Below are 12,959 nucleotides of genomic sequence, written 5' to 3' on the forward strand. Positions count from 1 at the left end.
GCACCTCTCAGCACAACATATAGATCTACAAGACACAAAAAAAGTAGTACATTAAACAAAACGGAACACATTCCTTTTCAGGTTAAAAGAACTTATATTATTAGATATTATTGATATTTTCAGCTTGATAACTTGACATTTGTATAAGTGACGCCGCACAGTGGGGTATATTAGCGATCTGGGCGGCCAAATGTCACTTTTAAAAACATTGTCACAGGTGTATGAAAAATATAGCAATATGAAAAAGAACATTTTGTTGATGATACACAATAATTGTTAACCCCCCACGCTCATCTCCCGTATCTAATGGTCAGTCGCAAAGCTGTTGTTATTGTGCGTTCAAATGTTTCTCTTTCGCTGTTCGTTTAGTACGCATACATTTCAGTGATTATTAGTATTTTTTTGTATGACACGTATACAATTTAATAATGGATTGTAATAGAGCAGGTAAGAGTGTCTATTTTACATAGATTTAAGTTGCAATAGCTAACATATTTACTTTAATAAAACTAATTTTAAAAAGTGCCTTGAAATGGATTTTTCCTTATTTTTTTTTTAAATTCAAGATATTTAGTTGTGCTTCCGAACATTTCCCGGCAAAAATTGAATGTAATTAATAGCTTAGCTCTCTTTCTTTATATAAATTGAAAATCTTTTTAAAGAAATCGCTCTTTTCAGATGAGTCAGCATAATAATGAAAACTGAACTACGTACTGTTTTTTGTCTTTAAATTGTTACATTTTTATTTTAGGACCAGTGGATGTTAGATTAATGACAAGAAAACAGTTATTTATTCTCATGCAGCAACAAAATCCTAATAAAATCAATGAAAAATTAAAATGTTTAAAAAAGTACCTTTTAAAATTAGATAATTTGCCTGACGAGTATGCAAAGAAAATAAACCACGATTTTTCGCATTTCAAGTCTGAAACGAAATAAAGATGGACTAATGCACTCAGAAAGGAGGAAACTTTCTTGATAAAAAATGAAAATTGACTTGACGGAACTTTTACAATTCCTAGGGTAATGAATCGATCAGGACGACCATCAAAGATCATAAAAAATAACATAAAAAAATACTTCAATTGATGCGAATTTGATATATCGTCTGAAAGGTATATTAGAAACATTATCAAGCGGACATAAAATTGATACTTAAAAGTTTTCTGTGTATGCGAAGAGTACGGCAGATCTTTACATCAAACTATATCCTTGGAATCCAATGACTCCTACGATGCACAAAATTTTAATGCACGGATCGGAAGTTATCGAAAAAGTGTTGCTTCCAATTGGCCAACTATCAGAAGAAGCTGCTGATACACGGAACAAACATTTTCGCATTTACAGGCAAAATTTTGCTCGAAAATTTTCGCGAGAGGCGTCATAACAGGAATGAGATTGGTACCTCGTAAAAAAAGCAAACCTTTTTTAACAGAGACCATAGCCATGTTGTTCCCAGCTGAACTCAATAGAAATAGCAATGAAAAATCGTCAGATGAGGAAGAAGGACTGTGTCCGGACGAGGAACCATGGCCATCTTTCTCGGACTATTATTTTTTTTAATGATTTTTTGTACGATTTTCATTATTTTTTTTTACTGATTAGTCTTTTTAAATCCATATAGGACAATAAATTAGTCAAAAGGCATATTTGGAATCGATTTAGAACGAAAAATAATATTGGCCGCCCAGATCGCTAATATACCCCACTGTGCGCCGTATTGAGTACTTCTGCGATTGGGCGCGTTTTCGATTTTTTAAAATTTTGTATGGAATAATTTAATGTAAAGGAATTTGCTACAACGAACTTTTATTAAATTTTGCAGCTTTAGTTGAGCGATAACATTAAAAATGCTACAAAAGTGTTATACACATAAAATATACTTCATAATTCATAATTATCATAATTATTTTTACATCTTCAATGTATTTGTAGATCTGACTACATATTGTTATCCTATTCGTGATGTTAATTTTGGTAAAACATGGAGATATGTATGTTCTTTTCCAATATTTTTTCAATGCTGACGTGAATATACCAGGTTATAAAAACACAGCTCTATCCATTTTTTAAATAAATTTAAAAAATCATGTTTATTCATTAAAATTTATTATTCTTCTTAATAACCCTAAAACGTTTTAATTTACATGGGAGGGTAGTATCGAATGTTATGCAAATCCCTAGTGGAGTGAACGTTTCCGCTATGAGAATTTTAAATAAACAAATATTAATAGAATCAACATTCAACGCCGCTCCATGCGGAAGTTGTATTCAGCCGGATATAGGAAGGACTCTTTCATTCCAAACAACCAGTTTCGATTGTGACCGTTGAGTAAGCTATTGCAATGCCATATTTTAAATCTTTCCCCATACTTTCTTATAGGATATTTGTAAAATAACATCAGAAATATTTGTGTAGTACATATATATCCATAATACTTTAAATAGCTTTAATATTGTTTGATAAATATCAGTTATAAGTATAAAATACACTAACGACAAATAATTCAAAAAATATTTTTTTATATCTTTATTTTTTATTATTTTGTCTTGTTTTTTACATAAAATTATACTTTAGTACATACATATATTATATATTGTAAACATATGTACATATGTTTAACGTAAGTAATTTTTTGTTTACCCTGCGATTGAGGTACTAAATAAGTAAATAGTACTAAAGAAATATTTTAATGAAAAATCACAATTTTTTTTTTAACTTTATATATGTATATATATATATATATATATATGTATATATATATATATATATATATATATATATATATATATATATATATATATATATATATATATATATATATATATATATATATATATATATATATATATATATATATATATATATATATATATATATATATATATATATATATATATATATATATATATATATATATATATATATATATATATATATATATATATATATATATATATATATATATATATATATATATATATATATATATATATATATAAACGTAAGAAGAAAAATACGAAAGAATAAGTGTTATATTACTGGGCAATGTCAAAAAAGAACAAATCATAGGACAAGGATGTGCATACATATATCCTGTCATAAAAACTTGAGAGAGTGGTTCCACAGCTGTCTCAAATCCTCGTTAGAGATTTATGGCTGTAAATGAACGGCTGCAGACAGAATTAATTGGCATGAGAATTGCCAACCTACAGTTTTGGGAAAAAATGTTAACATTTTTGCCTATTTACTTCTTATCGTAGATAAATCTTGAAAACCAATATTTTTACGAAAGTAAGGGATTTTACAGTGCCTTAGGGCGCTTGTCCACAACACGGAATTCCTTGTAATTTTACCGTCCGGTACGTCAGTTAGCGTATTAAATGACGATTGGCTTGGATTGGGTTGTGCTTGTGTCCATCTTTCTTCGGATCTGAGCTCTTGATCGGTGCGTGAACACGTTGCGCTTAAATTCGATCACGCTAAACTGTCGTAGTCGTTTTCATTTTTCAAAACCAGACGGTGAAATCCCGTGTAGTGGACAAACGCCCTTATTCTTCTACGAACTGAGAATATCAAAATAACTTGGCAGTCAGTAACCGCTGCACAAAATACTACAAAGGTATACACTTCAAACAGTATCATTGGTTTAGGTTTTGCGAGGTCTATATTAGCCGAAGAAAATTTACATAAAATATTAGTACAAATTTAAACACATTGTTTGAATGAACGCCCTAAAATATTAAATGGAAATGAATCGACTGATGGAGGAACCTATCCAAATATTTGCGCCGGTTTTTCATCCTTTGAAGTTACGTGCGTAATTTACGCATTAACCCTGATTTTTTTCCGTGGGTTGCTATTGTTTGAACAAAATATGAACCTTTTGTTCAAATAGGGCTTTGAAACTTTTCAAAACCTCAAACAGGTTACAGTGAAGAAATTACGCGAAAAGACAGATAGAACATAAAATATATGTTTTTATATATTTTACAATGATTAAAGAAAACACTTCGTTTTTACCAATTGAGTTTTATTATAGACAACATGTTTCAGAAGTTAAACTTCCATCATTCAGGTCTGTATAATAACTAAAATAAAAAATATAAAATTGTTCTATAAATAAGGAGAGGGGAAAGTAAGGGGAAGGGGTTAGTCAAGGGACGGAGTTTGAAAACAAATGAAAAATGGAAAGCAAAGGTGAAGAATTTTGAAACAATATATTATTTAATAAATTATTATTAGAATTTTGGCTTTTTTGGATTTCTAAATTTTCAAGATAATTCATAATTTGGCCTTTATTTGGAACAAGGTGTAATAATTTTAATTTATGAGAGTGAAATGAGTGATTAGTATCTATTATGTGATTTGCAAATTCCGAAAAATAATTACTAACGAGACGTTCTTTAATTGTAATCTTTAAATTTCTCGCAGTTTGGCACAATCACAATCTCCACACGAAATTTCATAAACTCCACATTTTTGTAATAAATCAATTTTAGATTTTGAGTTATCGAGGATTTTATGTAAATTATTATTAGTATAATATGCAGGTTGGATATGGGATATATATAACATGTCTTACCACAAAGTTAATGCCGAAACAATAAATGTATATATTTTTGTACTGGTCAGTTTACACCCTCAAAATAATTCAAATGCCAAATTATAGGGTATACAACCCATAGCTACCTAAAATTTAAAAAAATAAACATATGTTTACAACAGTTTGAGTGTGTCTAAATACTTGTTTACAAATCTGGGTTATCTAGGAGTTATTTTTACATTGTTGACATCTCAACATAGATGAAGAAAATATGGATGTCTGGGTATTTACAGGCCTATCACAGGCTGGTTAAGTGATCTACCCATTCTACCCATGATTGACATTAATACAACCCATATTTTTGGAACTCCTACATATATCATTAATCTCGTGATACTACAAAGATGGCTCATGGATAGTGAGTTCATTAGAGCCATCTTTGTGGGATTGAGAAAGCTCATTTTGCAAGAGTAATTTTTTTAGCACGTTCATGCTGGGAACAAAGTGAATGGTGCACTGAAATCAGTTATAGCAAATAAAAACCTGTCAGCGAAAGCTAAACTGGCAGTGCACAATGGAGTCCTGGTTCCAACTCTAATGTATGGAAGTGAAACATGGAGTTGGCAAACGAAGGATGAAAGTAGACTGAATGCAGTCGAAATGCGATCTCTCAGAAGAATGTGCGACAAAACGATGTATGATAGATGTGCGAATAGTGAAATAAGGAAGGAATGCAAAGCTGAGATGAGCATTATCGATAAAATTAAGAAAGGTGTGTTGAGATGGTTTGGACATGTAGAACGAATGAGTGAGGAAAGAACGGTTAAACAAATTTATGAGGCGAATGTTATTGGGAAAAGAAGCAGAGGAAGACCGAGAAAAACATGGCACGATCAGGCATGCCAAATACTTGAAAGTGGTCAGGTTAGGAGTCGTAACAATCGGCGGGTATTATGAGGAGATGCATGAACGTGGAAGAGGCGAAGAATGTTTGCAAGGACAGAGTGGTGTGGCGCTTTATTCTCTCTGCCTACCCCTGCGAGGAAGCGGCGTGATGGTTAGTTAGTTAGTTAGTTAGTTAATTTTTTTAGGGGTAGAATGGTTAACGTGTGAAAAGTGATCACTTTACCGGTCTTTGCCAGGTCATGAGCCCTGTAAATATTCAGACTTCTATTCCTTCTTGGTCTATGTTGAGATGTTAAAAAATGTAAAAATAACTCCTATGCGGGGAAACCCATGTTTGTGAACAAGTTCTTACAAGAATTAGGACACACTCAACATGTTGTGAAGATAAATGAAGATCTGAAGAAACTACTACATTATGCTTCTTAAGAGAACCAACAAAGAAATCAAGGTATCAAAAAATAATAATAAATGTTTTAAGGACGTGGAGAAAGGATGGTCTAGACCCACAGCATTGAAGACATCTAAGCAGAAGAAGAAGAAGAAGCTAGCCAAATATACCGCTGTTGCTTACTTAAATCTTACCTACAACATTTTGAGTGTGTCCAAATACTTGTTCACAAATCTGGATTATCTCCAAGTAAAGGAATTATTTTTCATATTATTTTTTTTGACATCTCAACAAAGATGAAGAAGAATAAGGAAGTCTGGGCATTTACGGGGCTTAGTAATAGGTCATCTCACCAATAGATGTCTTAAGTGAAATTCTAGTGATTCAAGAACAATCTTTCGAAATTGGATCATTTACTGCATGTTTAACCTCGACTCGTAACGCATGTCTGTGGTACTAATATTGTTAACATTTTTGTAAAAAAATAAATAAGTATTTATATAGAACTTAAGCTTTACTGTAAGCCCCGTAAATGCCCAGACTTCCATATTCTTCTTCATCTGTGTTGAGATGTCTATATTTATATTTATATATATATATATATATATATATATATATATATATATATATATATATATATATATATATATATATATATATATATATATATATATATATATATATATATAACTCTTACCTAGTAACGTCATGAAGAAGCCATAGAGGACACACATAGTAGTCCCGAAGACCCAGCGATGTGACAGAGCCGATATGAGGGTGAACGGGTTCCCAAGAACGGACACAGAGAAGTCCGAACACACCAAGTTGAACAGAATCAGGTTGAGGGGAGTCCACAACTGTAAACACAGAAAAAAACTTTCATCGAAATGGTACAGGGTCTTTCAATACGAGCAGGGGTGGTGGGCTGCCAATTTTTCAACGAAGGGCTCACGAGTGTTTTGGGTAGGGGTGGGAGGAGAGGGAGGTGTATAATTTTGTTTTAACTATCCAAAATACATTTAAAAAATACATATTAATATGACGACAAAATATCGATATGACTTTTTTATAGTAGATAATACTTTAGTTAAACAAATCAAATACGAGCACCTTCTAAACTCTTAAAGAGACTTTAAGAGAGTTTGACCTCTAAAAGAGTTTATTTAAAATTATCATTTTTTTTCTTGTACGACTTTTTAACCTAAGCTCGTCAAATATTTAATATTAGTTGTAAACGTACTTACTTTCCTAAGATTTCAAGAAATATTTCAATAAATTTTCTCGAGAAATTTCAAAAGGTTAAGGTAAGGTTTCATTATACATTTAAACCAACCAATTTACTGATTTAATCAGAAAATATTGATTTCTCTTAATTTAACAAGGGGCTCGCGCGAGCTCCTCTGAGCCCCCTGCAGCCCACCGCTGAATACGAGCTTTCAAAGTTGATAGCGGCCATATTGTTGATGCTACATCTGTCAAATTGATTGTCATTTATTCAATCTTTTATGCAAATCATGATGGATCGATATAGCGTTCAACACGTGCAAATAACAAAATTATTGTACCAAAATAAGTGCAACGTTCAACATATTAAATTGGACTATACAAATTAAAAAACCATTATCAATTATTTATCAAAAATTATGTAATAGATTTAGAATATTAGAAACTAGATGGAACTCAAAATACTTTGGATTTTTTACATTATAATTTGGGTGGAAATTATAAAAATATATACTAATTAAATGAAATGTAAATTAAATTCTGACTATAATCAGTACAATGCTGCTAGATGAAGAAGAAGAAGAGAATTTGTTTTATTTTAATTTATGCCCATCTGAGGTTCCTGAAAATTGTGTCTAGATTTGAAAAATGTGAATCTTCAGCTTAAAGAGGTATTTTCCTCTAAATGATTTCAATAGACTTCTTTAGAGATATACGACTAGGTACTAATACAAATCCCACATACCTACAACAGACCTTCTTTACTGTTTTTCTTCTTATCAATTATTTAAATTCGTATTACTTATTCATAGAGTAAAAGCGCAACTATTTTAACCTGTACAGTACTGAATATGAAATTATATAAATGTTGAAAGGAAGAGACTTCGAGAGACCCCAAAATTTAAATCTAATTTCATATGAAAAATAACTGTTATAGAACACTTTTCAATTTAACATTGTAAACGTGCCATTTTAAACCTTGTATATATTTTTTTAATTAATGTCGTAAGGTAGGGGAGGCAACGAAGAAAATAATGAACCACGAGAAAAATAGAACCATCCACACTTCCCCATATTGCACAGCACGGTCAATCACAAGGTAAATGACTCCCAGGTAAACTACCAAAAAGATAGATTGACAGCTTGGAATCCGACACCGCAGTAGGCTAATCCCTCTTAGAAATAGACAATATGGTCTACACCATGTAGAAGAAGAAGAAAAAAAATAAAGACAAAAATTATATTTATATAGGCCAAAATCAAAACCACATTCAAGCGATGATATCCCATTGAATAATTGTTTTTCTACACACATAATTATAATATGTGTATGCTGTAAAATATATTACAAAAAATAAATACAATTAAAACTATATTATATAGATTCTCCGATCCATAACCGGAAACACATTGCGAGACCGAGCAAGAAATACCAACATCCGGAGCATATGTAACACGGAGGATATCGTGAGGTAGGGACGATAACGAAGGCGATACTGGAAGGAACATATAAATAGAATGACAGAAGACAGACTTCCACGTATCGCCCTCCAAGGTAACCCTGAAGGACGCAGACCCCCAGGCAGACTTCCGAAAAGATGGAAAGGCAGCTGGGAGTCAACATCCCAAGAGCGACATACGGAGGCACAAACAGATCCCTAGGATCTTCAAAAAGAAGATGAAGAAGAAACTATATTGACTTTTCATACGTACAATTGTTACACTGGGAAGGGTAGGATTAAGAATTTAATATATTACACTTAAATCTTGAGCAATGTAAATAATATGAATTTTTTAAATGTTAAAGATAATGAACTAATAATATATTGTCAAGTGGGTTAGGGGGACTTGCGAACCCCGCTTGGGATAGTTTGTGTTAAGCCAACTCTTAAAAGCTTTCACCTTCATCCTCGAATCATCATTTAGGGTTTAAGCCCACCTTTAGATCTTTTTATCCCCCGTTAACTCGCATTTGAATATTTGACACGTTTTCGTCGAGGAGTGAGCAAAGAATTGTGCTTTTTTTGTACAAAATACTTTTTTGTGGAAACATGTTAAACTTTCAGGGAAGTATATTTCTGGCAAAATATAACTATATATATACTTATGACAATTAATAAAAATAATAATTTTTGATAATTTACAGTTTTTTTTATTGGACGCCTTACAAACCAAATTGGACGTTTTATTGTCTTTTATATAAAAAATATATTGAAATATACTCTCGATTCAAAATAGTATTGAGAATCTTATTTTTTGACATCTCATCAAAGATGAAGAGAATATGGAAGTCTGGGCATTTTCGGGGCTGACGACCGTCATAAGCTGGTTTAAGTGATCACTTTACACACGTAATACCATTATGCACTGCCAGTTTTACTTTCGCCAAAATGTTTTAATTTATTATAACTGATTTTAGCGCACCATTCGAACTGTTTCCAGCATTCACCCTCATACCTAATTCCTAACTATACAAAATGTAGAGTACCAAATATTAAATTCATCTCCTCCTAATTGATAATATCCCTTTTTAATTAAAATTTTACTTTACCACTATTTCTTTAAATTTATTGTGACACGTGTTTTGATGCACTCCGCGTACTTTTTATACATCGTATAAACACAGTACGAAAATGATGCGGAATGCATCAATGCACGTGTCACAATAGATTTTAAGAAATAGTGGTATTTACCAAGGAAAACTTGATAGATAAAAATGGACAGACATAACTACAAAGTGACTGCCGAATCAATTAATGAAATGATAATATTTTTTTTTAAAGAAATGTTTGTATTTTTTTATTATTTACACAAATATTTCAATTTCATACTTTCTGTGAGCCTAAGCGGCTCATTATTAGAAACAGGTATCAAATTGTGGCAGTGTGGATTCGAACGGAAAAACTCTAACTTAAATGTCAGTGACACTAACCACGGGACCACAGCTCGACACTTGAACTATGAAAAAAGAATAGAAAAACAATAGTTTAGGCATTTTTTACGACCCGCATGGGTCGAATTTTAAATTTATATCACAAATTAATTTAATGGTGTATATTTTTTATAGCAGGATAATTAAACCAGTCCATTTATTAACCCAAGGACCCTTTTCAGCGTTTTCACAAAGGATAGATATATTACGTGTGAAGACCGCGATAAACATCACATACGTACTAAAACCTTCAACAATAGGCTTACGGAATAAGGCTTTAACCTTAATTAAAGTATATGCATTATGTCGGCGTAAAAGGACATCAGAAATATATGATAATGAATATTAAAGTCATTTTATATGCATAAATTGTTTTGTTGGTAGCATCATTATAAGAAAAGATATATTTGATATTATGCCTCAACTCTTAAATAAGAGTTGATAACATAGATGGGAAAGAATTTAGAAGTCTGGGCATTTACAGAGCTTACGACCGTCATAGGCTAGTTAAAGTGATCACTTTACACACGTGTAACATTCCTATTATGTTTTAACTACATTAACTTCCATATTCTTATTCATCTATATATGTTGTCAAAAAATGTCAAAACATAACGTAAAAAATAACTCATTAGAATATCACACTCGTGGTTGTTTTTAACATTAGCATGTACGTAAAATACCACATTGCATGTCCTTACACACCAGTATGTACGTTAAATAAAACATACCTGCATACATACGTTAAATAAAACATCCTTAAACATCAGTATGAACATACAATAGTACAAAATTGCTTATCCTAAACATCAGTATGTACGTAAAATACCACATACCACCTTATGCTTAAACATCAGAATATACATGTAAGAAAACATACCTGATTTCCTACAACATAAGTACATATGTACGTAAAATAACACATATCTCCATGTGCCTAAATATCAAAATATACTCGTATACGTAAGAAAATATACCTGCTTTCCTATAAAATTAGTATGAGCGTAAAATACCACATACATAGTTGCTTGTCCTTAAAACATTAGTAAGTATGTAAAATACCACATACTTGGTTGTCCTTTAACATCAGTACGTACATAAAATATCACATACAAACCTCATTGTGCTTAAACATCTGAATAAATTCGTATACGTAAGAAAATATACCTGCTTTCCTTAACCTTTTCATAGCCGCAAATAAATTACGCCGCAGTGCTCAACAGGCCAAGTATTTTTTTGAAAAAAAAAAGTTGTCTAAAGATTTTTTTTTGTTGTTTTTATTGAATTATAATTTACTTACCAAATATTATATCCCGCATCGATTGTTAGAGTTTTATTCTTGAAGTTAAACCAGTTTCAAATTTTCAGGGTTGTCACACTAAGTCGCACACGCAAGTTTTTATTAAATTTAATATTAACACACAACTATTATTTATCAATGGAATATTTTAAAATAATAAGAAAAACACAAAAAAATTGAGCAAAATAAAAAACCCTGGCGTTCAAAACAATCGATTAAAATAATCAATATTTCAAGTGGTTTGAGTGGTAGCCCTAATGACATCTGTCAACTGTCAGCTGAAAGTGATACCGATAAATCACTTAAAAGTATTTAAAAACTTTATAAAATATTTTGTGACAACTTCAACTGATGGCAATGTATGTTCCGTTTTTGACAGATTGTCAATATGAGTTAAAACTGCGGAGTAATACGTCATCAAAAGTACTGACGAGATATCTCGTCTCTGGCCATACGGGCACTCCGCCATTTGCCGAGATATCTCGTCTCTGGCAACCATCGGGTTAATCATAAGTATGTACGTAAAATACCACATACCTGCTTGTCCTTAAACATCAGTATGATGACCATCAGATTGAGGAAAAAGCCGAAGAACCCTATTAGGAACAGGACAAACGCTGATGCTGCATATCCCCACGTGGGCATCAGCTCCACGTAGTCGTCATGCCGGAAGTACACGTGCACCGAGGAATGGTTCGAATGGTCCGCCATCGTCGTATCCGTACGGAGGCAGGTATCACGGGACGAATATCACGAACCAAAACGCACAGCGAGGCCTCATGCTGACGCTTAAAAGAAACATAAAAAATACCATCAATCAAGAGTTCACGTTGTCCTCAGAACATACTTAAGTGTAACACAATTTAACCTTAATTATTTATTTTTTTTTAATTTTTATGTATTTCTTTAGTTAGCTAATATTACATTTAATACAAACTATTTTTTATTATTTTTTGACATCTCATCAAAGGTGAATGAGAATATGGCAATCTTGGCATTTACGGGGCTGACGACCGTCATAGGCTGGTTTAAGTGATCACTTTACAGACGTGTAACATTCACCAATTCTATCCATCATTGACAACCACACTACTCAAATTCTTGGAAGTATTTGGACACACTGAAAATTATGTAACTATTTTTTTACACTTAATTTACATCATATACTTATAAAATATTTACATTTCTAACAGTAAACAAAACATTAATTTTCAAATTCTGTCAGACTCTTTTCATTCTTCACACATTCAGGCATCTCATCATATTATTTTGTAATATCTCATCAAAGATAAAGAAGAATATGGAAGTCTGGGCATTTACGGGGCTGACACCGTCATAGGCTGGTTTAAGTGATAACTTTACACACGTGTAACATTCACCAATTCTACCCATTATTGACAACCATTATTATGACGGTCGTCAGCCCCGTAAATGCCCAGACTTCCATATTCTTCTTCATCTTTGATGAGATGTTACAAAATAATATGAAAATAACTCCTGTAATTGGAGATAATCCAGATTTTGTGAACAAGTATTTGGACATACTCAAAATGTTGTATCTCATCATACATTGTCAAACCCTTATACGTTATACAATTTTGCGACTCTATTTTTTTTTCAAAAATGGCTTATTTTATCTTATTTTATCCTTATTTCTAGTAC

At 31.8% G+C, this 12,959-nt stretch overlaps 1 protein-coding gene across 1 annotated transcript in view; it reads right to left on the bottom strand.

Annotated features, from left to right (window-relative positions):
- LOC148313609 (uncharacterized) overlaps window positions 1-12,959 on the bottom strand; it is a 52,870-nt gene that overhangs the window by 11,488 nt on the left and 28,423 nt on the right. The window contains exons 2-3 of the mRNA XM_088259816.1: window positions 11,835-12,085; window positions 6,539-6,698 (exon numbers count right to left, since the gene is read on the bottom strand). Of these exons, the coding sequence (XP_088115942.1) occupies window positions 6,539-6,698; window positions 11,835-12,008 (334 nt within the window). The 5' untranslated portion in view covers window positions 12,009-12,085. The remainder of the gene's footprint in view (window positions 1-6,538; window positions 6,699-11,834; window positions 12,086-12,959) is intronic.

Source organism: Brachycentrus maculatus, unplaced genomic scaffold, assembly GCF_059751285.1.
Source record: "Brachycentrus maculatus isolate JH-2025_06_01 unplaced genomic scaffold, ASM5975128v1 h1tg000007l, whole genome shotgun sequence".
Taxonomy (NCBI): domain Eukaryota; kingdom Metazoa; phylum Arthropoda; class Insecta; order Trichoptera; family Brachycentridae; genus Brachycentrus; species Brachycentrus maculatus.